This window comes from Polistes fuscatus, unplaced genomic scaffold (assembly GCF_010416935.1).
Source record: "Polistes fuscatus isolate 324 unplaced genomic scaffold, CU_Pfus_HIC Scaffold4, whole genome shotgun sequence".
NCBI classification, from domain to species: domain Eukaryota; kingdom Metazoa; phylum Arthropoda; class Insecta; order Hymenoptera; family Vespidae; genus Polistes; species Polistes fuscatus.
Window position 1 is genome coordinate 10,297,233 of NW_025113118.1, and position 26,923 is coordinate 10,324,155.

The 26,923-nt window shown below is 32.1% G+C and overlaps 1 protein-coding gene across 6 annotated transcripts in view; it reads left to right on the forward strand.

Moving 5' to 3' along the window:
• The window catches only part of LOC122521047 (neogenin), a 31,807-nt gene extending 5,297 nt beyond the window's left edge, over positions 1 to 26,510 (forward strand). Inside the window, exons 2-27 of one of the 6 annotated variants that reach the window (XM_043641440.1) lie at positions 14,508 to 14,676; positions 14,894 to 15,033; positions 15,168 to 15,335; positions 15,433 to 15,555; positions 15,678 to 15,840; positions 15,947 to 16,074; positions 16,188 to 16,347; positions 16,611 to 16,726; positions 17,212 to 17,617; positions 17,748 to 17,895; positions 18,129 to 18,257; positions 18,353 to 18,559; positions 18,653 to 18,944; positions 19,031 to 19,189; positions 19,427 to 19,632; positions 19,724 to 19,879; positions 19,973 to 20,135; positions 20,214 to 20,408; positions 20,935 to 20,973; positions 21,291 to 21,423; positions 21,517 to 21,749; positions 22,042 to 22,146; positions 22,307 to 22,512; positions 22,595 to 22,805; positions 22,900 to 23,039; positions 23,155 to 26,510. In XM_043641440.1, the coding sequence (XP_043497375.1) occupies positions 14,508 to 14,676; positions 14,894 to 15,033; positions 15,168 to 15,335; positions 15,433 to 15,555; positions 15,678 to 15,840; positions 15,947 to 16,074; positions 16,188 to 16,347; positions 16,611 to 16,726; positions 17,212 to 17,617; positions 17,748 to 17,895; positions 18,129 to 18,257; positions 18,353 to 18,559; positions 18,653 to 18,944; positions 19,031 to 19,189; positions 19,427 to 19,632; positions 19,724 to 19,879; positions 19,973 to 20,135; positions 20,214 to 20,408; positions 20,935 to 20,973; positions 21,291 to 21,423; positions 21,517 to 21,749; positions 22,042 to 22,146; positions 22,307 to 22,512; positions 22,595 to 22,805; positions 22,900 to 23,039; positions 23,155 to 23,253 (4,394 nt within the window). In that variant the 3' untranslated portion in view covers positions 23,254 to 26,510. Of the gene's footprint in view, positions 1 to 14,507; positions 14,677 to 14,893; positions 15,034 to 15,167; positions 15,336 to 15,432; positions 15,556 to 15,677; positions 15,841 to 15,946; positions 16,075 to 16,187; positions 16,348 to 16,610; positions 16,727 to 17,211; positions 17,618 to 17,747; positions 17,896 to 18,128; positions 18,258 to 18,352; positions 18,560 to 18,652; positions 18,945 to 19,030; positions 19,190 to 19,426; positions 19,633 to 19,723; positions 19,880 to 19,972; positions 20,136 to 20,213; positions 20,409 to 20,934; positions 20,974 to 21,290; positions 21,424 to 21,516; positions 21,750 to 22,041; positions 22,147 to 22,300; positions 22,513 to 22,594; positions 22,806 to 22,899; positions 23,040 to 23,154 lie in introns of those variants that run through there. The other 5 variants (XM_043641443.1, XM_043641439.1, XM_043641441.1 and 2 more) reach the window with 5 other exon arrangements.
• Positions 26,511 to 26,923: the final 413 nt, after the last annotated feature.

Sequence of the window (26,923 nt, forward strand, 5' to 3'; positions counted from 1 at the left end):
TATTAAAATAGGTGTCGTAGGAAGATTGGACGGATTAAAAAATCTTTTTGAACGTTATTTTGATCTTGTTGAAAGATCTTGTTGAAAATAACGTTCAAAAAGATTTTTTAACCCGTCCAATCTTTCTACGACACCTATTTTAATAATTTTATTTTCTGAACAGGATAAAAACCAATTAAATATTTTTTAATTATTTTCAATCTACTTTTAGTGAACTTTTCTATCGAACTCGTCTTAATTATTCTCATATTATTTAATACTACTTCATATGTTTTTGGAATTTTCGATATGGAAAATATAAAGATATTTATTTTCGAATTTATAAGATTATTTTTTATTAGGAAAAACAGAAAAAAAATAACATACACACACATATACACACGTTATGCGTAAAGAAGAATTGTTTAATCGTTCCGAAGATCATCCAAGTGTATATATTAATCATTTGTTCTTAAGTCTATCAGCACGCTCGTAATACTAATTATACGTGATATTTCTTCTTATCTTCCTTTTCTTGAACGTTGCTCGTGGAACGTGAAATGTATAACTTTCAATTTCGAAAAAGGAGGACGCGAAGAAAGCCTCTCCTTTTACGGCTTATAAATTCTCTTCAAGGTGGTTGAATCCTTCGCTGACTGGTTGGCTGACTGGTTGGTTCGTCGGTTGGTTGGGTTGGTTGGTTGGGTTGGTTCGTTGGTTGGTTGGCGTAGAAGAAGAAGAAGAAGAAGAAACGAAGGATATCTCAAAAAAAGGATCTCGAGGTTGTACGACGGAGAAGAAAGAAAGAAAGAAAGAGAGAGAGAGAGATAGATAAATCGTGTACCTGAGCGCGAGCTCTCGGATTTCACTGAAGCATCCTCTTTTATTATGCGCACGACATAGCGTGCACGTTTAACGACCATTTTCACTCGTATTTCCTTTTATTTCTATTCGCGATTGGTTAAGTTATGAGGGTTTGTTTCCTTCTCATCATGACTGTAGGATTCGTACAATGAGAGAAGAATATATATATATACCCACATATATATATACATATATAAATATTTCTCTCTTTCTATTTCTCTCTTATTTTTTTTCTTCCTATTTTTCTACACTTGAAAAGGGTGCGTTCCCAAAATAAACCTGTTAGCTCTTTACGAGGATTCTTTTTTCGGTGCAAACCGCAAAGCAATTAGGAGACCATAGAAATGAGATATGATAAGCCCCGAATATAACACCGTTCGTCTTCAAATATCCCTAATTTCCTGAACATTGTCCTTTCTAAGCTTTCACACTAATGAAAATATCATATCACTTGTATCCTCGTTTATCCCTTTTATTACTTTTTCTATAGAAATATTAAGTTTAACGATTAATTTGAATGCTTTGATAATTAACTTTTAGTGTAATACTTTATTTTAGATTAAAATGTTAGACAATTATTATATAAATTACGTATTGCATAATGTCGATGTCCTAGCTCTACGATTAAAATGGTTTGTCTTATAGTTAGTCACATTTTATATAAGAAATGATAAAGAGGATTCAATTCTTATTGCATAAAAATCGGCATATATTTTTTTATTTTTTTTTCGTCAAAGAATTCGATAGTTGTCTCGAAGATTGATCAAAATGATCGAAAATATAGGAGAGATATATCGAAGAATAACGTATAATGTATAATGATTTAATAAATAAGTACTAAATTTTTTTTTTTGTAAAAATAAAAAAAAAAAGGGCACCGAATGAATTCCTATTGATCGTTTTCACTGAAGAATACGAAAAAAGAGGTGGCAAACGACACATTGTATAGTAAAGTTCCACTTATCATCATTTCGTTTTAACATCGGTAATAATTTTCTTTAATAGTCGTCGCAGTAATTATTTGTTTAAATAATGCTCTTAAAATAATTCTTAATGCTATATTAGAGGAAAATTAACTTGGCTTCGTGCAAGCTGGTATTTACGAAGGTGCGTGTACTCTAAGGAACGGTGGTGTCGTAAGAGCACCTTACTGGTCAGCGCCCACGCGCATATTCGTGCTCAGAAGTAGTTCCACACCACATGTACAGGGTGGTACACTGTGGTATAGATCGTACAAAATATTACATTTATTTCGAATAATATTTAAATACGATTTCACCTTTAATCCTCTCTTTCGGTGTTAGGTTCGTAATATTTCGAATAAAACTATACATATACGTTGTTTTTATCTTTATATACATATGGATTTACTTAGAAGTTATATTTCATTGTTTTTTTTTTCTTTTTTCTTTTTATTACTCCTTTGACACACCCTGCTGCAGATAAGATCCCGTTAATTTTTTTTTTCTTTTTTTTTGGTTCGTACAATTTTAACGTTACTCATCATCTTCAGTATTTATCTAATTCGACGTTAATTTTGTTTGTGTTATTCGTTTATTCGTAACAAACTGTCGACACACGTCACATTTTATATGATATCGCATAACTGTTCCAATGAATTATAATCGAGTCAACGCTACAGCCTAATAGCTTATATTTCCTAAATAATATATTTTCTAACTAACGCGCGCGTGAAGTGTATCTCCTTTTAACCGTGAGTCCGTGAATTAATGATACGGTTTAGGAAATAGAGGTATGAAGAGTGGGTTGGTGGGGTGGGGTGTAGGAGAAATGTTTTATATTTCTTTGTGATAGACACCTAAATACTTTCGATTTGATCTGCTCTACACGATGTAACTTACTTCGTGAGAACCTATGAAACGAGACACAAAGATCTTATCGATTGAAGAAAGTAAATGAGAAAGAAATTATTCGAAGGTGTGGGTATGCACACACACCTATATATATACATATTTTCCTATATTTGTAAGGGAAGTTTGATCGTAAATTATGATTAAAGGATCGTAACTATAAATTATTGAAGAACAGAGAGAATGAGAGAAGTAGAGGGAGAAGGGGGGATGTGGGAAGGAGGTGGGAGGGAGGCAGATAAAATGTGTTACACATACTTACGTGTATATGGTGTCCTATTTTAATCGAGCCACACATTTTTCTTTCGTTTTTATAATAATCGCTATCGTGACTTGGCCATTACCGATAGAGGAGTGTGTGAATCGATTGAAATAAAATATTCCACGTAGATGCTTTTACGGATAATTTGATCGATCGATCGTTCATCACGTCCACTAGATTTCATAAAGTATCATCCATTCGGTAGAAATATTGTGTGTATATATATATATATATATATATATATATATATATGGGTTCTTGTACGGACGATATATCGCCATTTGCGTTACTCCCTTTCGCGTTGGTAAGTTCAATTTATACGAATACGAAAAATATCGTATTGTGTTCGTAGAGCGTGAATCAAAAAGCTACGGTGGTAAATGGGTTAAAAGTGATATATACATATACATATATGTATATGTATATGTATATGTATATGTATATGCGTATATCTGCATGGTGTGTATATACACATATGTACACACAAACACACGCCTATATAAATTCGAGTTAACCGAAATCACAGTGGGAAAAAAAAGACAAAATGTTTCGCATCGCGTAATAACGTTCCTTGTAATTAATTACAAATGCCATTGGTGTGCCAACGTGATCGATGTAGAAACGCGAATAGCAAGAGAATTACGAATCATTAGAGAATAGTTGAACAATATTTTTAACTTTAATTATGTTTCGTACGATATATTTTGTTGTTTTTGTTAATATAAAGAGGAAAAGGGGGAGAGGGACGGGGGGAATATAAATAAAGGAATTATTTAAATTGGCTATATAAAAAAGTGACAAGACAATTCTTGACGAGAAAGATCGGTAGAATTTTATTCGTTAACTTGCTTCCCAACAGAATAAAGGGAGAAGATAAAAAAAAGAAGAAGAAAAAGGAAAAGGGTGTGGGATAGTTGAGTTCGTCGATCCAATTAGATTGTTTTTCGTGGCGTAGGATAATTAACATTGACGGTTCTTCATTCGCGATCTTGTTCTTCTTCTTATTCTTCATTCCCTCTCCCATAGTATATAGATGGAGTAAAAAATCTCTTTCGTGGAAAAATGCAAGAAGTTTCTTTGTAAGAACGGAAGAAGGAAGGCGTTCGTTTGAATGAAAGGAAGTCGAAGAAAGAAATTAAGTCGAACCTCTCTCTTTGGAATCTCGCGCTTTTTTTCTCTCTTTCCTTCCCCCTTTTCCTCCTTCTCTCTTTCGTACTTTTGTTTTTTTTTATTGATCGTCGATAAAAATTCTCTACCTTTATAACATATTTTTGTTACAGTTAACTCGAAGCGATAATCATTGACTCGTTACCACCGGGAGTGTATATAAATTCTTTTTCTTTTTTTTTATTTTTTTCCCTCGATTAATTTTTATGATCTTTTTACGTGTTTCTCGATTATTATCAGATATTGATGATTCTTTTACGGTAAGATTTTTCATCGTAGTTAAACCTGCCTGCCTGCTTGCTTGCCTGCTTGCTTGCTTGCTTGCCGTAGAAAATTATAATGTTCAAAGCGGAAGGAAGGAGAAATATAAGTAAGAGTAGTAGTAGTTAGCCCTGCTTTTAGCCCTGCTCTAATTTTATTTACCTCTCTCTCTCTCTCCCCTCCTCTCTTTCCCACTCTTTCTTTCTCTATAATGTAATTTTAATATACACGAATGTTATTACTCGCTTATTACTCCTTACACACGAGTAAAATCGAGTGCCTTTGCGTTGGAGTTAATTGGACGCTTTCAAGTAAACCCGAAGGTGTTCCAGACGTACTTTATTTCACGATTCGAACTTAATAAATACGTTACAACTTACAAATATACGGTAAAGGATTTAACTATTGAAGGTATTAATTTTTTCATAGAGGAAAAAATTCGTCGGATAATCACAACTTTACGTAGGAAATTATACTATTGGGGAAGTAATATACATATATATTACATAGGAAGATATTTTTAACAATATAATTTAAACTTTATGTATATGTATATGTGTATGAGTGTGTCACATGATATGTATACGTTACCGTGAGAAACTAAAATCGGAGAATGTCAAGATTTACATTGCGAATGTCAACACATATACAATATACATTTTTATCAAAGTATTTACTATTTTATAAAAAAAAAAAAACCGAATATTTGAGTATATTTTTATACATCAATATTTCGGACATATACCAAGAGACCATGTGAATCTTGACATTATCCAATTACGGTTTTTCACCGTAACATATATTATATCATATAATATATATTAAAAATGAAAATAATTATTGATTTTCATTTGATCGAACCGATATCAGGATAACATTAGTTTTTCGCAAGACACCCCGTAGAATCTGGTATGCCGTCGGTGTCTAAGCGCGTACCTTGCCTTCCTTCACGGTCTGTTCGTCACATGTCGAGTACTTTTACCGCGTTTTTTCAACATTCTCCCTCTTTCCCTTTCCAACATTTATAGGTAGAATCACGCGCGCGCACAACTTACGTATTAATCAACACTTTGGTGTACGGGTGGCGTCTAATGGGGAGGAAAAAGGTAAGAAGAAGAAGGAAAAATAGATTTTGTTTAATTTGTCATTAGGAAATATTTGTTGTTTTCATTTGAACGATTCAAAAGATCTCGTGAAATTTTATATTCCCCCTCCCCCTCCCCCCAAATGAAATTGTTCTCCAAACGATAAACGTGTTCTTTTTTTGTGTACGACACAAAGAACGAATCATTTCTTATTTATAATAGAACACAATTTAACGACAATTTTACGAAGTACTCTTTAGTGTAGATGAACAAATTCCTAAGAACCCTATTTGTTAATATTTTATAAAGATCATTTGTAAAAGAAGAAGTAAAAGAAAAAGAGGAAGAATTTGAAGGCATTTTCGTGTCGCGTCGGTAGCAAATAAAAATTCTCTAAACGCTCTTGGAACGTTTCAAGAGAGGACACTACCCGATGGTTATCCAAATGACGACGACCACGACGACGATCGTGTTTCGAAAGGTATACGAACTGCATTGCATACACGTATTAGTAGTACAGTATGCATGTTGTGTATAACGTTTGTTAAAGAAAGACGACGGCGACGTCGACGACGAGTGGACTTTGCTCTAAATTTATGGGAAAAGTCGAGAAGAAGAAGAAGAAGAAGAAGAAGAACTAGAAGAAGTAGTAGTAGTAGTAGTAGTAGTTGTTGTTGTAAAAGAAAAAGTTTCTTCAACGGTATAGTAATCGCTTTGGTTACCGAGTATGTATACGTGTGTACTACTACTCTACTCGTTAGCCACTATTTTTGCACCGTTTTCTCGAGTAAATAACAAACATTGATGGTCGATAAGGAATCTTGTCTGCATGGAAACCGATTCTATATACATTTATCCTATCTGATAATGTTGCAAGTATGCTTATATATATATTGAAAAAAGAACATAGTAAAAATATTATTAAAATAATAATATAAAAATAAATAAAAATGAGAAGAAGAAGAAATATAAAGATGAAGAAGATGTATTACATGATAATAATAATCATTTTATCTGCAACTCGATTACGAACGAATACGAAGATTTATCTCCGTTATTTGTTTCCTACTTTATACTTCGTATAAGTTTACGAAATTATTCACGAAACTCTCCTCCGTTCGATCGTTCGCTATTATTCTTATTCTCTATCTCAATTAAGCTCGTTAATTTATCTTGATCGTGCGAACGATAACGAAACGAAACGAAACGAAATGAAATGAAATGAGACGAATGAACACCAACCTTCCTACGACGTTGAGTGTCTACCTAAATCTTCATCGTTACCATTACGTACAAGTATTTTTAGATTATCTTTAAGAGAATGGGAGAGAAGATGCAAAATTGAGATAAGAACGTTTATATGAACGCGTCATTAAATTAACGACGAAAGGTGTATAAGTACATAATAGTTAGAATCTATAGGACAGAATTCGTGAAACGAAAACTCAACGAAGGATTCTATTTTTATTTCTTATCGAAAAGTAAGTATATATAATATGTAAGTGTGTGAGTAAACATGTATATCTATATATATATATGTACGAGTACACATCGTGTATTCAATTCGACGATGATTTTTCGATAACTGGAAGGGGTTATTGACATTGTTCAAAAATCAACGAGGGTGGTACGCGAGTTTAAAAAAGAAAAAAAAACTATGTAAATATCTATTGTCAAATGATTTATTCGATATCACGCATAACATTAGTGAAAAAACTATAGATTATAACCATTTGAAAATTGAAACAAAGTTCGAACAAAATCAGACTAATTATCGTGATTGATTGATTGATTGATATGGCACAATACGTGTATAAGAAAAATAGAGGCTGACCTGAAGATGAAACTAAAAAAAAAGAAAATTTTTGTTATTGATATAAAAACATCATTACGAATGATTTGTTTTTTGTTTTCTTTTTTTTTTTTCTTTTTACATTGAAACACCCGTTGGATCGAGAAGAAGGTGCAGTGGTTGTCCCGCGCCAGATTTAAACCGTATACACGGCCCGTAATGCTTCTCCACGTGATCTATTCTCGTATGCAGCGTGCGGTAGGTTGCTTGTTCGCACTCGTAAATCAAACGGGCCGACGTGCTAAGGTTTATTTTCCTTTTCGCCGACTGGAATCGTCGGCCGTCGCGGCGCTATCGCGGGGGCCAAATTCTACGTTTTTCCTTCATTCGTTCCTTTTTCAGTCTCCCCTCCTACCTCCTACCTCCCCCGTCTCCACCCCCCATTTTCTTCCTTCTTTTTTTACCCTTTTCGTTTCCTTCCTTCCTTCCTTCCCTTTCCACTGGAATCCCCTTTCCCTTCATTTTCTTCCATTTCTTTTCCCCCCCTCCTCTTCCTCTTCCTTTTCCTCTTTCTCTTCATCTCTTTTCCTCTCATTTCGTCTCATTTCATCTTCCCTTCACTTTCTTCCGCTCGATGGACCGCAACGGTTATGGCGATCCACGGTTCTCTTCTCTGCCAGCGAACCGTTCCGTAAAGGACGACAGAAACATTCCGTGAACTTGGGGGAGGGAGGACAAAGGTCGTGAGAAGGATGGAGAGAGGAGAATTGCACTCGATGCACACACACGGCGTCTCTATATATCTATACTTTCAATGGTAAGACGACTCACCGTAAAACCGACTCTCATCGAACTCTTCTTTTCCTTCTTCACCATCACCTCCACCTCCTCCTCCTCCTCCTCCACTCTTCCTCCTTCCCCTCCCACTTCTCCTCGTTCACCTCCTTCTTCTTCTTTTTCTTCTTCTCTTCCTCCTTTTCCATCTCCGCCTTAAAAGATTAACGTGTCTCGGTTCGAATTACTTCGATGAGAATTTTTTCTTTCTTCGACTTTCTCTCACTCTTTTTATTATTTTTATTTTTTTTACTATAAAAAGAGAAAGAGAGGTTAACAATCTGTAAATGCGTTAAACGTGTAAAATGTTACTTTAGTCTCACGCTTCTGTTTCATATTTTTATATTTTTTCTTTTTATTTTTATTTTTATTTTCGAAGTTTTTCGTTTCACTTTTGGTCGACGATCGTTTATATTTTTTATATACGACACTTTGTTTGGTTTTTTATTTATTTGTTTTGTTATTATTTTTAAAGTTAAATTTACGCATATATGTTAATAGGATTATAAAAAATGTAAATTATGAAGCATATTAATATAATAATATTAATTAGTATACGAGAGTGTTAATGTATAATTAATATAATTGCTATATTATTAAGATAATATATATAATCATGACCATGCTAATTATATAATAATTATACAATCGGAATAATATTTAAATTAATTGTAATTTTTTTATATTAAATTTTTATAAATTAAACAAAAGGAGGGTTAATATATAATACTGTCTGTATATATATATAACTGTACGCATACTAAATATAATAATAATTCTTATAGACGCTAAAAGAATATGTAATTATTATACAGTACTTTCAAATTAACAAATTAAATTGTTTTCTCGGAACGATAAATTCCACGATTAATTCTCGAAAATATATTCTTCTTCTTCTTCTTCTTCTTCTTTTTCTTTTTTTTTTCTTCTTACGTTTGATCAATTATATTTCTACAAAATATTATATAACCGTATAGAGATTAAAAATCGATAGAAATATTTCATTTCATAGCTGGGGGTCTTATTATATAAGGCTTTGAATGCAGAAACCAAAATTACTACTACCGTCGATAATTAATTGGTCTTCATCGATTGAAATGTAAACCCGCTGCCACGGTAAAGAAACGCCATTTTGTCGAGGGAGGCGGCACGGTGGGGGAGGGGGGAGGTTATATCGATGGATAAGATAAATGGACGGACGGATGGACAGACAGACGGACGGACGAGCGGACGGACGAACAGATAGGCGTATAGAAGTATGTACTTTGCAAAATGTCTGCCGTTCGTTTCATCGGCCGGATTATACCGTTATCATAGAGAAACGAACGTTATAATGCATCTTATGAGATAAATTTCTCTCTCTCTCTCTCTCTCTCTCTTTCTCTCTCTTTCTCTCTCTTTCGTCTTTGATTTCCTTCTTTGGTTTTCGCGGCTGCCTTTCTCTATCCGCCTTCTATCGTTCTAATCGTATACTACTACGTGACTTTCACACGGAATCCATTAAATATATTAGCTCATTTATCAAAATTTCTATTCATCAATTTTCAATTAAATTTGATTTTATCCTATTTTCCCATTCCCACCCTACCCCCAACCTATAATTTGATGTAACATTATATATTTCGTTTAGTTTTATAATATTAAAATAAATTGAAGGGAGTTTCGTAGGGTTTTAGATGGGATAAGGTATGTGTGTGTGTGTATACATGTTTGTATGTGGAGAATTACTTTTTGATCGATCAAAAGTTTGCGGTTTTATTCTTCGTGTTTGTAGACACGTAGCTAGGCTATCTATCTAGTCTCTCTATACGTATATATCATCCAACGTAAGCTCGTTTCATCTATCTTTTGCTCTATCTTTTTATCTATATATGTATCCATCTTTTTCTTTTTTTCCTCTTTCTCTTCCTCTCTCTCTCTCTCTCCTCCTCTATCGTCGTTCTTTTTTTCTAATCTTTTTTTTTCCTTTTTCTTTTTCTTTTTCTCTATTTCTCTTTTTCTCTCTTTCTCACGCGAAGGCTCACGGCAAAGGTGACAGACCACCGTGAGCGCGAAACTGTAACCCAATAACCGGGGCCAGTGCTTCTCAGTTACGGCTAGAGTTTCGTCTATGTTCTATATGTGTGTGTATATATATATTACTTTTCATTATCTTGATCCTAGGAAAAGTAATCGTTGAGCACGTAACGCAAACTGGAGACTCCTCTTGCTCCCCACCCACCTCCTCATACCCTTTCCTTCCTTCCTTTCTTCCTTCCTTCCTTCCTTCCTTCCTTCCTTCTTTCTTACTACTCGCGATAATTAGAAAATTTATCACACTTTCAACCGATATACTATCGAACGAGTAAGATCGAACGTTTTCTCGTAATTTTCCTGTCGTAAAATAAAACTTAGATAAATATCGTAGAAATGTATTTATATTTGTTTATATATTTTTATTCTCTACCTTGTCTCTATATCTTTATCAAATAAGATATATATATCTATTCGAAGAAAAATACTTGAGATATATTTGAAATCTAGTTTCCGATATATGAGATTAATTGAAGAAAAAAAAAATTGAGAATCACTGAAAAACATGCCTAACCTTCATCACCTATCGACAATATTCGATCACCCAACTCTACACCCAGGATGTACCAATATGCACATATGGGCACGTCTGTCTATCTGTGTGCATATATGTTGTACGTGTATATGTGTATATATACCCCTTTGCAGAAAGCAACACACAGAGAAACCTCCCCAACTTGTCGATAATGTTCTCTTCATTCGGTTTCATATTCGTAGAGTATCGGTAAATCGAAACGTGTTACAGTTACCAAGAGGAGTACCAATTAATTACTCAAGAACGGCGAAAAACTATCGGGTAACCAATTATATATGTGAAGGTAAAATATGTTGTTGTTGGTTGAGTAACACACACACACACACTCAACCACCAATATAAGAAGGAGCGAGATATGCAATCGAGCGTAGCAAAATGCAAACCGGCCTTTAGGCGTAGTAGTAGTATATACATATATATATATACATCTCTCTTTTCTTTCTCCAACCAACCCTCACCCCGCCCTCACCCCGCCCCCGCCATCGCCCCTGTAGTATTTCTCGATGTTGTTCGCGCCGCGCCATTTTGAAAACTTTTCAAATACCTTCCGGGCAACAGCAGCAGTAGCAAGCGCAAGCTTTTATTTCTATCTAACGCGAATATCTCGAAAGAAAGAGAGAGAAAAAATATCTAGGAGAAAATCAGAAATTTTTCTTGCAAAAAGAACAAAAAAAAAAAGACCTGGTATTAAACAACACTAAAAGAAAAAAGAAAAAAGAAAGAAAAAAAATAAGGAAGAAATACCTTCTTCTTGCAAGTAGAATTCTTCTTCTTCTTCTTTCTTCTTCTTTCTTATTCGAAAAAGAAGAAAAAGAAGAAGAAAAAAGTCTTGCGGGAATTTCGTTGCATAAGAGTGGAATCTATCCGAACGTCCTCCTTTTACAAAACTATTACCCATTATTGGCTTTCGAAGTAATTCATCGACGTGCCAACGAGGATAATCGTTTAAATGCTTGGAGTACCAATCATCTTTTGTTAAGATCGATTTCTCTATCCACACGTACACGATATCTGTTGTCTTTTTGATTGTGTATGAGTGAGTAATCATTTCAGAGGAATTGTTTCTCTACTTCTCTTCTCTATATAGCGTACGAAGTTTCACGTGAGTTGCATCCTGAGTTAGCTTTATTGTCTACTACTATTACGATTAGTCAGCTATGGTATATATACTGTAATATATCTTGTTATATACACACACACATATATATATATAATATGCTATGTAAGAATTTTCTTATATGTATTTAATTTTTTTCTCTTTATTAAACCATCTTAAATGTTATTTATACTCAGCTATGGTATACGTACTGTAATATATCTTGTTATATATACACACACATATATATATATAATATGCTATGTAAGAATTTTCTTATATGTATTTAATTTTTTTCTTCTTTTTAATCCATCTTAAATGTTATTTATACTCAGCTATGGTATACATACTGTACTTTTCTTATATGTATTTAATTTTTTTCCTCTTTTTAATCCATCTTAAATGTTATTTATATTCAACGTTATATTATTATTATCATCTTTTTCTTTTTTTTTTCAATATATGCTAAAATACGTTTTATTTAAAACCATCTTCATCATTTTCTACGGTTTTCAACGTTTCTAATCGTTCTAACAATCGGCTTGTGGACTCTTTAATCTCCCCCTACCATGACAGCCATTGTATTGAGAAAAATACGTCCGGCCTTTAAAGGGTGGAGAAAAGAGAAGAGCCTCAAGACAAGGAATTATGTTCTCCCACAATCTCTAGCATCGTACACCATAAAACTGTCCCCGAAAGAGCTGCCTGCCTCTTCTTCGTTCCTTTTCTTCTTCTTCTTCTTCTTCTTCTTCCTCCTCCTATTTTCTTTTTTTCTATCACTGTGTAGTGACCAATTCACGAGAATCGTTGAATTGTCTTGTATCTTTTTAACGATCGCGTAGGAGGAAAATAGGGAAGAGAAGAAAGGGGGATATAAACTTTATTTGATATACTACAAACTGAAAGAGCAATATAGAAAACGAAATGAATGTTTTGGGGTTACGTAAGAATGAGAACGATTAGAGGATAGATATTAAAAATTTAATTATATGAATTTATGAGATATTTAAATGCACCCTATTATACACGTGTAAGTAAGGTAATCATATGTACTTATGTGTTTTTGCCAATACAGTATTGGTTTTTTTTTTGCTACAGGTTTTGGTTAATTGTTAAATCATAATTAATACAATTTAGAAAATTATATAAATATGCAAAAAAAAGAAATAGAAAATAAAAATGCGAAAATAATTGTATATAAATAAATAAGAAGGTACAATTGAATTCACAATACAATTTTCAAACATCGAAACTAATACTGGAATACGAGAAACGTGTTAAAATCTTAAATATATATTCATATCAAATATTTGTTTTAATACATAATTTTATTTATTGTTTTTTTTACAAAATAACTTTCATAATTTGTACTATTATTGTAAAGAGATAACGCATGTTAACGCAGTTGTTCTGAATAATCTCTGAAATATTAAATTTCTATAGAAAATTTCTGAACCATTTATACGAAAAATTATTTATTTATTCACGAGAATGCAATCTAAGAAAATATAACATACGTAAAAAGTGCATATGACTTTAGCTCTTGAGCGTTTATTTAAAGAAAAAAGAAACAGGTCTTGAATTTAAAGTTGAAGAAACTAATCATCTTACACGCAGAACGAGTTAAAAGATATTTTAAACTTATTATTTGAATACTTCGAAAACCAAATAATTAATTTTAAACATTACCTAACAATTTTCCACCCTGTATAAATAAACTCAGAATGATGCATATAAATAGCATACAATATTTATTAATATACCACGTATTGTATATTAAACATAAACAAAAAAGAAATAATCATAAAATGAATGTTTGGAAAGTTATACAAGAATTGCGATTAAGGTATTTAAATAATGAAGATAGATATTCAAGGTAGAATTCTAATTAGGAGATAGGGGATATTAAAATACGTGCATTTTGTAGATAAAGATGTGTATATATATATATATATATGTATTTAAAGTGAAAGAGAGTGAGAAGGGGAAGAGAGAGCAACAAAACCAGGAGAGAAAATTCAGGCATTCGAATGTTCTAGTCAAAGAGAGAAAGGCCAAAAGGAAGGGTGGCGTCGTCGCTACAGGGTCGTCGGCCCTTTGTTTGTTGTCTCATCCCCATTCGTAGTCTCCTCCTCAACAAAGGCAGCCTTCTACATACGCCCCTGACACTTCATCCGCCTACACGTGCGTCCTGCGTTCGAATAGGTCACGAAACACACGGATACGAAATTCGATAGTAAAAGAGTATAGTACGTCGTTGGTATATATGTATATGTATGTATGTGTATGTATATGTGCGTTGCTTCTCTTCTAACGGGTGTCCAGCATGCTCGTTAAAATTCTCCCCTATGGGACATTTGTCGAGACATAGGAAGACCCTATCAAATTTATCCCCCCCTCCCTCCCACTACCCTACCATTCATTCATTCAATTATAAGTATAGGGTGAGTCAAGGAATTATTTCCAGGTGAAAGAATTTTTTATTCGCTGATTTATCAACGTTAAGATTATGATCGTTGAATCGACCCAACCCCAACCCTGTACGACGAATCCATGAATACTGTATATTTAATGTAAGATATTATATCATCCATAGTTCCTGTTTTTTCTTTTTTTTTTTTCATACTATTTTTCTTTTGGTGTATTTTTTTTTGTTTTCATTTTTTGGTGGTACATTTTTTTTTGCAGGAGTAAACGGCGGAGGATTGTATTTCACCATCGAGCCGCAGGATGTTGTAGTCGAGCAAGGAGGATCCACCAGATTGGATTGCGAAGCAAAAAGCACTTTCGGTCAGCCTACGATACAGTGGCGAACGGACGATGGCACGCCGATTAATTTTATCGGGGAAAACTATCGGTAAACTATTAACTCAATTCGAAGACCATGGGGTGGTTACTCATCCATCTTCTAACGCATCCTTTATCTTCATTCTTTACTTTGTTTGTTCGTTTCTTTCTTTCTTTTTGTCTGTCTTTCTTTTTTCACCCCCCCATTGTCAAGCAACACCCCCGACAGATTTCCAAATCTGTCTTATTCATCCTCTTATTTCTCTTATATTTGTTTATTTGTATAGATCGCAGCTAGCAAATGGATCCTTGTACATAAATAGCGTATACGCCGGTAGTTCAGAATTAACTGGAAGCTATCAATGCCTAGCATCTGTAGATGATGTTGGAGCTATTGTTTCTCGAGCTGCAACGATCAAGCTTGCAAGTTAGTGTAAATAATAGATATATTTAAAATAATATAGTTAATATGATGTGTTCAGTATCAAATTTTGGAGATAAATAAAATTGTTTATCGATTAAATGTAATAACATAATTAAGATTTGATCAATTTTGTCAAGGTTTGCCTGGTTTTGAGAAAGAACCCCAAGATACTATGGTTTATCCAGGACAAATAGCCTATTTGAGTTGCACATTACCGGCCTCATCTAGCTTATTAAAAATACAATGGCTTAAGGACGAACGGCCTATAGTACTCGATGATAATCGTATGACTATTATGCCGTCAGGTATACACAATTTAATACTTTATACGGAGGGAAGATAAAACAACAAAATAAAAAACAAAGAAAGAAAGATCATGAAAATGATGGTTTCGTTTTACAGGTGCTTTGGAGATAAATGACGTTCAGATTCAAGATGTTGGATCGTATAGATGTAATGCAAGCGGTTACGGACAGTACCGGCTCAGTAACAAAGCACAATTAGGACTGTTAACTAGCGATATCGGTTAGTTTCGATAATCCTATAATGTTTTGTAGATTTTTAAAAATTTTGTTTACTTTGCCGAACGTGTATTTTTTCTCTTTTTTTTTTTGAAAATTTTTGGTCGGTTTTTATTTAATCCACAGATCAAGGATCGTTTGCACCGATTTTTATTGCACAACCTACGCAACAAGTAGCCGTAGAAGGTTCTACCATAACTTTGGAATGCGCTGCTAATGGTTATCCTAAACCTACAATTTTTTGGCTCAAAGATGGTGTGTCTATAGACTTAGGATCGTTTGACTCTAGGTACATAACGTCATTTTTTAAAAATTATATTTGAAATAAATTCTTCTCTTCTCTTCTATATATTTAACGTTTAAATTGATTTTTCTTTTCTCGTTTTAGTTTTTAGGTATCGTAAAATAGCCGCTTCGACTCTGATGATCACTGATCTTAGAGAAACGGATCATGGCTTGTATCAATGTCGAGCCGAAAACGAAGTTGAAACGTCAGATTCTGTTGCCGAGGTCATGGTGCAAGGTATTTTTTAATATATCTTAATTTTTTTTCTTTTTCTCTCTCTCTTTTTTTTCCCTATATTTTTATTAAACGACTATCATTATTTCTTAAACTTTATTACTAATACAATTTAGTTCCGCCAAAGTTTATTAAAAAACCGGAAGACAAGGTTGCCAGTGAAAGTCAAGATTTAGAATTTGAATGTGAAATTTATGGAAAACCAGAACCAAAAGTTACCTGGTTGAAAAACGGTGAACGCATTACCGTTAACGAATATTGGCAGATAATTAATGGGTATGGATCAAAGATTATATACAGGGTGGGTCAAAAGTTCATATATAATTATAATAATCATTGATATTTTTTTTTCGAGATTTGTTTAAGGCAAATTCTTGTATAGATTGGTATAATTGTAAACTAGTAAACTAGATAATAATTGATTTTGAAAATCACTTGGAAATTTTTGGCCCATTATGTATGAGTTACGAAAGCATAAATATTCCTAAACTTTTTACATACATAACGTAATATTAATTTATTTCTGATATGATTTACAGTAACAATCTTAGAATCAATGGACTTCTTGCTATAGACGCTGGAATATTCCAGTGTATAGGAATAAATCCTGCTGGTAGTGTCCAAGCATCGGCACGACTTACCATTAATCAACCTAGTGAGTTTTCATACCTTTTTATCATATAAAAGTTAAATAATATTTTTCCCTATTTCTATATTCGTATTATTTATTTATAAACATATATATAAATATATATATATATATTTTTTTTTTCTTATAAATTTTGTATTCGATAAATTAGCTTATAATTTGTTCATTATAAATTATTTTATATATATACGTACACATATACAAAATTTACATAAAGTTCCAATGGCAAATTACCATTGAATGTGTTACCGGACTTTATTTAAATCCTGTATATATATACCACATGTACAATAACACATAAATATGATTTATTTAATTTCTTCAAATTAAAATCATTTCTCTTTTTATTTATGAATTTAATTTTATCTTATTATTTTTCTTCTTTTTCTTTTTTTTCTTTTTTTTTTCTTTTTTTTTTTCTCTCTCTCTTTCACCCACAACACAACGTTTTCCTTCTTAACTGTGCTGCATGCTAACCGTATGTACGAAAGAAAAAACAACTCCTCAAAAAGCAACGACTCCAAAGTCCATTCCAAAAAAAAAGTTACTCTATCGTCCTTTGTATAATAAAACATGGCAGCATCCCAGTACGCTATTAGGTCATACATTATCAGCATTTACACCAAATCCTCCATTATCTATCAGTCCTTCCGATGATCCAGCCGATTTTCCAGGATTAGTCAAATATCCTAGTTCCCTTTACGATCCAAATACCCATTTTGTAGATGATACAGAAAGCATGGAATCGATCGAAGGCAGCGTACCATCAGCGCCTAGAAATTTGAGCTTCATCATCGTTACTGCAAGATTCGTTACGTTACGTTGGCAAGAACCCGAAAATACCAACGGCGATATACTAAGTTATTATATTTATTACAAACAGGAAGGTGTACAAAGGTAATTATTTTTCTTCAATTCTATAATTATGTAACAGAGAGAGAGATTTTTTTTGAATAATTAATTATTATTTTTCAATTGGAATCAATGTGGTGATTAAAATGCCGATATTATTATTAAATGCCGATAGAGAACGTAGTATCAACACTCAACAAAAATTAGAGGCAATGATATCAGGCTTACAACCTAGTATGACTTATCAGTTTCGAATAGTTGCCCAAAACTCGAGAGGAGTTGGTGCTTCGAGTGAAGTATTACGAGTAACCACTCAGTCTGAGGTAAATTATTTTTTCTTTTCTCTTTTATTTTTTTAGAGTAATTTTAGTTTCTTATAATGGTATATGTATTAATACATAATTTAACACGTTTTGGTGTAAGGATTTTTCGTTGGTGTGCGGTTTACAAATGGATAACGAAAATTTCTGAGTGGGATATATTCGACCCACGCAGCGGCATCAAAACGTGTTAACATTTCTCCGTATATATATTTCTATTGAATTTAATTTAACAGGCAAATGTCCCAGGACCACCGATAAATTTAGAAGGCCACGCTAATAGCGCTACAATCATTGTTTTATCGTGGGACGAACCGCAAGTTATTAATGGACGTATTTCTAAATATATTATCACATATACAGAGGTAATATAAATATCATTAATATTGTTTTTATTTTTTTCTATCTAATAGAAATTATATTGTAATATAAAATTTGTTTCTATCGTTTCATTTTGAAGGGAGATGTCGAGGAAAGAACACGTGAAACTACAAGTACAACGTACGAATTGGTAGATCTCGTGCCTTATACAGAATACAGTATTAGAATTCAAGCTGTCAATGAAAATGGTCCTGGTGCATACACTAGAGAAATTCTAGTACGAACACACAGTGCTCAACCTTCACAACCACCTCATAATGTTACATTAGAGGCAGCTAGTTCAACTGTATGCATTTTATACTAATTATTATAATGATTACAAAGTAATGTATAATTATATATATATGTATATATATATATGTGTGTGTGTATACTCTAGAGTATTATCATAAGATGGGAACCACCGTTGGATGGTCAAAATGGGATTATCACCGGTTATAAAATTCGTTATCGCCGACACGATCGCCGTTTTTCACCAAATTCAGTTACAACCGAAGGAAATCAACGTTTGTACGTGATTACTGGCCTCGAAAAGCATGTCATATATCAAGTTCGAATGAGTGCCTTAAATGTTAATGGAACTGGACCTTGGACCGAATGGATGACTATAGAAACATATGAGAATGATCTAGACGAGACTAATGTACCGGGTGCTCCTAGTAACATAAGAAGTAATTACTTCATTTTATTATTCACATTTTTTTTTCTACAGACATATATATTAATTTTAATACTTTATTATTTATATTTTTCATAGCAAAACCTATGGCCGATTCTATATCGATTTGGTGGAACCCGCCGAAAGATCAGAGTATTAAAGTTAGAGGATATAGAATTGGTTGGGGTAAAGGATATCCCGATGTTGAGGATCAAATTCTTGATGGAAAACAACGATTTTTTACTATCGAAACTTTAGGTATATATTTTTTTGTTATCCTTTTCATCCAAGTGTTACACGCATATTCGAGAAATTTTGTAAGATAATTTTTATTATAAACAAAACATTGTATGAACAAATTATTTTTTCATAGAACCATCCCTTGCTCGTTTATACGACCAGTTATCGAACGTCCTTATATTTATAAATTAAAAAGAAAAGTCCAAATATAATCTTTTTTTTTACTAATATTAATTTACCATTTTGAAATATTAGAACCAACAACGGAATACGTTATTTCTATAAGAGCAACAAATGAAGCTGGTGAAGGGCAGCCAGCATATGCAAACGTAAGAACTACAGAACGTTCTGTATCCGAATATGTTGTGCCTTTAATACCACCGGTTGGTCTTAAAGCAATCGTTTTATCAGCTGCTACTGTTGTACTCTATTGGACTGATACAACTTTACCAAAAAGTCAAGTATGTTTAATTATATTAATATATAATATACAATTTTATTTTGCGATAAATTAATTATAACTCACTCATTAAAATTTGTTATCATTTGCAGTATGTAACAGATAATCGTTATTACGTCGTACGTTACACGTCTTATCACCATAGCAGCAATCCCCGTTACAAGTATTTTAACGCAACCGATTTAAATTGTATGATAAATGATTTAAAGCCTAATACACAATACGAATTCACTGTTAAAGTTATCAAGGTATATAAATTGATCTTAGATAACTTACCAAAGTTAAAAAAAAATAGGACAAATTTGTATATGTTATTGTCATATTTAATCGTCTCTTTATAGGGAAAAAGAGAATCACCATGGAGTATGGTAGTATTAAATCAAACTCAAGAAGCTGCACCAGGTTCTCCACCGAGAGATTTAAGCGTTCATAGTGTTGAAGATCGACCAACTTCAGTTATTCTACGATGGCAACCACCGAAACAGCCAAATGGCCCAATCACTGGTTAATATTTAATATTTAATTATTAATTTGATAAATCATGTAATCGAAGATATTAACAAAATATTTTTTTTTTATCAGGATACCTCATTTCTTATTCTACGGATTACAATAAATGGGATCGTGATTGGTTATTCGAAGGTGTTATTGGTGATAAGACAGAATTTGTAATCAAAATGTTACAACCAAGTACAACATATTATTTCAAGATTAAGTCTCGTAACTCCAAAGGATATGGACCATTTTCGGCAACAGTTTCTTTTAAAACTCCACAAAGTAAGATTTTATCTCCATTGGTTGGATCAAATGTTAGGTTGTTCGGATAGTTATTTAGTTTTTTTTTTCTTTTTTTTTTTAAATATAAAATAAGAGACGATTATTTCATATTTAAAATAAAATTTAATTCAGTTGAAACAAAATATGACGAAAATGTTGTCTTTGATTTTCTATTTCTGATGTGATCCTTAAAAAAAAAACCTACTTGAAAAATCAAACGAAAAACAAAATTACTTTCCGAACAACCCGATACCATCAATGGTCTGTGTAAGTAAAATCATTTAATGTATTGTTAAGCATAAATCTTACCAGTGATATTATATTAACTGAGAAATGGTCTTGAACATCAGTATTTATATGTCGTATTTAAAGTGATATTGAATTATTACCTTACAATTATTTTTTTTCGATTGGTTTATAACTGTTATTATTATTTATTTATTTATTTATTTTTGTATTAGTATGTCATGTTGTTCGTACAAAGGCAATGTATTACTTATGGTGTTTTAAATTTGTTCCGTGCTAGGCAATGGCATTCATATCTATGATGAATTGCATGTTCGAGGTAAGACATTGTAATCTCTTTAAAAAAATCTCGTAAAAAGCTTCCTTTGCTTATTTTTTCGTGATGTTGCATGTTATTTGAATGTGATTTTTGATTGATACCGTTACTTGTTTTTTTTAATTCATTTTATTAAGTAAAGATATCGTGGAATAAATAATAAATATCACACTAATTTATATTGATTTAAATTAAAGATGAAAAATTTACGCCTCTTATCGAAATTATTATTTAGATTCGTTGGAAACATATTTATTTCCCCATGTAGAAAATTGATTATAAATTGAATATAAAATAAACGTATGAATATAATTTTGCAGATGGCCGTGGTCTTTCCAATATACTGATCTACATTATAGTAGGTTGTTCAGTCGTTCTTATTACCGGCATAGCGGTCGTCGTTGTTGTAATGTGCTGTAAACGAAATCCGGATTCACCGGATCGGAAAAAAGGGTAACATTCATTGTCATTAATCATTATTAATTATTTTTCAATCGTGCTATAACGCTGAGAATAATAACTAATCGTTATATTTATCATATACAGATACATGAAAGATGTGAATCCAAAAACTAATATTAAACCACCAGACTTATGGATTCATCATGATCAAATGGAACTCAAAGCTCTTGAAAAATCTTCTATCAATGGCGAGGCGTCTACTAGCGGTGTTGCTAGTAATACCTTGCCAAGATCAGGAAATCAAGAATATACTCAAGATAATGTGCACGGAAATTCCAGCTCGTTGGATAAGCGCACATATGTTCCCAGTTATATGGGTGAGTTTTAGATTGAATCGAGAATATATAGAACATTGCAACAGGTTGTAGCACACTGTCCAAACAAATATATTTTACGAGGAACTATGTGTTCTTTAAATGACATATATTGGACGGGTAAAATATGATTTTCACATAGAAAAATACGCGATTTTGTATACATTTTTTTGTTTTATTAAGAACATATATCTTTGTTTATTTGTTTTATTTTAAAGTTAACACACCAGTATGTTTGTTTTTTATCGTTATTCTGATTTTGCCATTTGGTTTTGTTTCATTTAATCGATGTTAGGTAACACTGACGAGAAGTGCTCTACCCTGAGCAGACAGCACAGTCGGGGAAGCCACAAACCTAAACTCATAACACTTCCTGTCGACAGTGCACCCGTACATCAGCGTAAGTAGCTTCTCAGCTACACCTCTACATACATCTCCATGAGAATTCTTTTAGAACATTTGAAACTTACCCCTTTTCTAATGTCATATTTTGTTTTTACCAACATGTCCTTCGTTTATCTTATTATGGACAGTGATCCTCTAATTTTTTCCAGCTATAGCAACTGCAACGCCAATCGTCAATAGCAGTTTGTCACAACCAACAATCCACAGTACGTGTACGGATGCTCCGTCTGTGAGACAAAATTATCCACGTACCGTGGCACAATACAGTTTAAGTCGAGCGCACATCACGTTAGAACCAACACCGGAATCTAGTCCAGATTCTTGTAACCTGCCAAGTTCATACGAACCTCTACAAAGTCAAGTAAGAGAAGTTCTCATTAAGAAAATTTCATATTTTTAGAATAATTATTTACTATATTATGCAATGAGAAATATTTGTTTAGTTACCATATAGCCAAAGTGGACAGTCATACAGTGGAAGTAGTCAGTATGCTTCCAGTCACTATGGTAGTGGTAGCCAACCTACTAGTAGTGCTACAGCGTTAGATAGTAGTACTAGTAAAAGACTTCAAGGACATCCTTTGAAAAGCTTTAGTGTACCAGCACCTCCTCCACAATCTGCACCTTCTACCCCAGCACAGCAGAAACACGGAGGTGGGTTTCAGTATAAAATAATATTTAATTTTTATCTATATAAATTTTTTTCTTCTTCTTTTTTTTTTTTTAAACATTTTATCATCATGTGTAGTGTCGCAAGTAACGGTAAGACCAACGATGTCTGGTAGTCCATACAAAAAACCTCAAGGCTCTACGTCACAATTAGCAAAGAACCGATTAGCTTCGGTTTCAAATCCAACACATACTTCAGAAGAAGTAGAACGATTGAAGGTAAAATTAAAAATAATCATTTAATTGTATTCAACAATGTCATTAGATATTTATTGCATATATTTTTATTTTATTTATTTATTTATTTTTGTTTTTTAATTTTTTACTTTTACAGCCTTCGTATAGCACAGAAGAATTGAATCAAGAGATGGCTAATTTAGAGGGTCTAATGAAAGATCTAAACGCGATAACAGCATCTGAATTTGAATGCTAAGTAATAGCAGGTTCCTAAATTTTGTGTGCCATCCAAATTGGATAAACAGTATGTGACAACGCATTATCAATGTTAGTACTCGAGAGGTCAACTTACAATGATGATTGCGTTACGTTGTGACTTTATATCGGAGGTTTCTCTTGTGTATTTAATTTATTTTTATTTTATTTATTTTTTTTTTCTTAAATAATTTCCTTAGTATGCACATACATACATGCATACATGTATAATTGACGAACGTCGATGAACGACGTGAATAACAGTTGCTTAATTGGGCAATTAATATGCTTATCCCACACAATGATAAGTTATATGAATTATTAAATAATTATTTTCCTAGTCGACAATTTTTGTTGTCTCTCCTGTACTAGCATTGTTTTCTTTTTCTTTTTGTTTGTTCATTTTTTTCTCCCATATTTTTTTTTGAGTGAAACTCGAAGTTCGTACTTGCCAATGTATTCCAACACTGTCGTGCAGTGCATTTATTAAGGACGTAAGCATTTCAGTGTTGTGTGTTATAATATTAAAGTGCCCACGTGAAAATCTACGAACGATTCATTGAATTCGAGGGAGGATAGGGTAGGGGGGGGGGTTTGGTAACCTTTAGAGAATTCTATCTTGTGCTCATGCGGATAAGGACGTAGCATATATATAGTAATATAAATATAATTAGAACCTTATTACCGCGTAAGGGTTCTTATTTGTTTATAAGACATATGAAAGTTAAAGTACAATAATTCAATTGAATCGTATGGTGGGATGAAGAGAAACGAGAGGTATTATAGGCATTCAAATTGAAATATTGATCTAAATATTTAGATTGATTATCTTTTTTGTAATGTTTCAATACAAACAATTGTTTCACTTGAAAGTGAAATGAAATGAAAAGAAAAGAAAAAAAAAGATAAAAGAGAAAAGAAAGGAAAAACATAAACGCTATAATTTAACAGACATCATTTTTGTCATAATATTTTTGTTTGTTTGTAATAATTACTAAACTGCCGTAAACTCTCATTCTTGCAACGACACGGTACGCATAAATGCGCGGATCTTTTGGATCGTATAAATTAAATAATTAACAAAGTGTAAAATGAAAATGAAAATATTTTTTCATTTTGCTATCCTACTGCCTAATCCCGCTCGCATTTGCTAAAATTTACATACCGTTTTTTACTCGATCGTCGTAGTAACCACGCATGTTTTTTGCGTGCAGCGGTAGAAAATGCACAAAAAAAGAAAAAAAAAGAAAGAAAGGAAGTTCGTATTATCTAAGCTCAGACTTTTAGATTATAATTGAGCTGGCGATTGTAAAAGTGTTCTAAGTTATTAGAGATATTAATAAATATTTTTTTTTTCTTTACGCGTCGTTCTTCAAATTTTGCTGTAACTAAGAATAAATATACATTTATTATGTTTATTATATACTTTTTAATGTTTGTCATAATAAATAAACAATTGTGTAATAAATCACAATGAATAATTTTGATTAAAAATGAAAGATCTTATGACTTACAAAACTTTCATAATCATTCTGGCTCAAATATTGTATAAATGATAAAAGTATTTATATATAAATACTTGCGTACTCTCTCCCATTGATAATCATTGATTTATGCATTTTGTAAAAATGGCATACAAATAGCATACATTTGAAACTCCTTATTCATGATCTCAACAACTTCATACTCAATATAAATGGCAGCTCATTATAGATTTTTACTTGCATTTAACCGTTTTGAGCGTCATGGGCCTTTACAAAAATTCGGTTGAAAAATGTTGAGTAATTCGATAACATTTTGTTATATTAGAAGAAAATATGTATTTGTGCAATTACTTTCGATTACAGTCTGATGGATGCACTGGCATTTTTAAACATTGAATAGAAGAAACGTGACCTTGTGCAGTCTGATGCTCAAACGGTTAAAAACAAAAATGTTATGTATGTTCTTTTTCACATCGCATTCGTTAGATAATAGAAAAGAAGAATTTAATATCGCGATCTCATTGGGGGATAAGTTATTTTAGAATTATAATATCCATAGGCTATAAGAGAACATAAATGATTTTTACGAGATCAAATATATATAAATATATATATTGTCAAGTTTATGTATGATAGTTTAATCTCTTGTTTAAATCAGATGATGTAATTTCTCTTCTTCTAATCAATCAGTGAACAAAAATTCAATAAGTTTTCTTTCTTTTTTCTTTTTTCTTTTTTATGGGATGACCTCATCCTAAAGTATTACCACACAGAATTGTTATCAAAAATAATATAAGAATTCGATGTACTTTGTTCCAGAGATTTATTAATAATATAAAAACGAGAGATGATACGCGCGCAAATTGATAGTCAAAATTCTTTTTATCTTTTTTTTCTTCCTTTTTTTTTTGTCACATCCTGTTTTTCATTCTTATTTTCTATTACGCATTTTCTCATATCCATAATAAGGCTCTCATATAATATTTGTCAAATTCTAATCTATGTCGAGAATCGTTGAGATACATTTTTCAATATTAGATAAAAAATAGATCTTCAGAGATTTATTCATACATATTCTTTAAGATACATAAGGATATTGATCATCATCAATCCCCCCTCACTTCCAATGACTAAGGATTTGCTTGATAAGAAAAATTTGCGTAAAATAAAGTCGAGACTACAATTTTTGAAAGGAAGCAAAAAAGAAGAAATTTTAGAGAGTGCAGGGTAGTAAAATAATAATAACAATAATAATAATAATCAATAATAATAATAATAATAATAATAGTAATGATAATAAATAATAACGAACTCTCATAATGCAGCGAAATAAAGACGCTTTTAGGAATTTCGAATTTATCTACGTCCAACTTTTGTATGCACTTTTGTATTTTCTTAAATACACACGAGAGAAGAGAAATATTGTACAAAAAAAAATGAAAGAAAGAAAGAAAGAAAGAAAATAGAACAAAAAGAAATGAAAGAAAGGAAGAAGTGATGATGGCGCTTACGAAAATATTCCCGATGTAGAATAACAAAAAAAAGATGAGACACAATAATGAAGAAGTTTCAATAAACAAAATATCTAACCCTTTGAAAGTTATACGCAGCTAAAAAAGGAGACAACTCTTTTAAGAGACTTGTAATTGAACTTATCGTATATACATGCGATCGTAAAGAAAAAGAAAAAAAACAAAACAATGACAATTTTGCCGCCTAATTGTAAGTACATAAGCATCAATATTACTTAATTAAAAGGAAGTATTTACTGTCACGTATGCGATATTAATTAATTATTGCCACTATTTGCAAGTTTGCAAATTATATTTCGAACTAATATATTTTCAATTTAAGTTTACTATATGTTCGATCATGATTAGCTCGCCTTGATATTATATATACATATATATGTGTATATATATATATATATGTTACATATAGCATACATTTGAAACTCCTTATTCATGATCTCAAAACTTCATACTCAATATAAATGGCAGCTCATAGATTTTCACCGTTGCATTTAACCGTTTTGAGTATCATGTTATGTTTTACGTATATATATGTAAAGAAAAGAAAATCAATAACAACGTGAAAAAAAATGAGCAAAAAATTCGATCGTAAAAGCTTTACATTTTCAAAGATATTTCTACCATGAAGGACGATTATATATTTATCTCTATATAT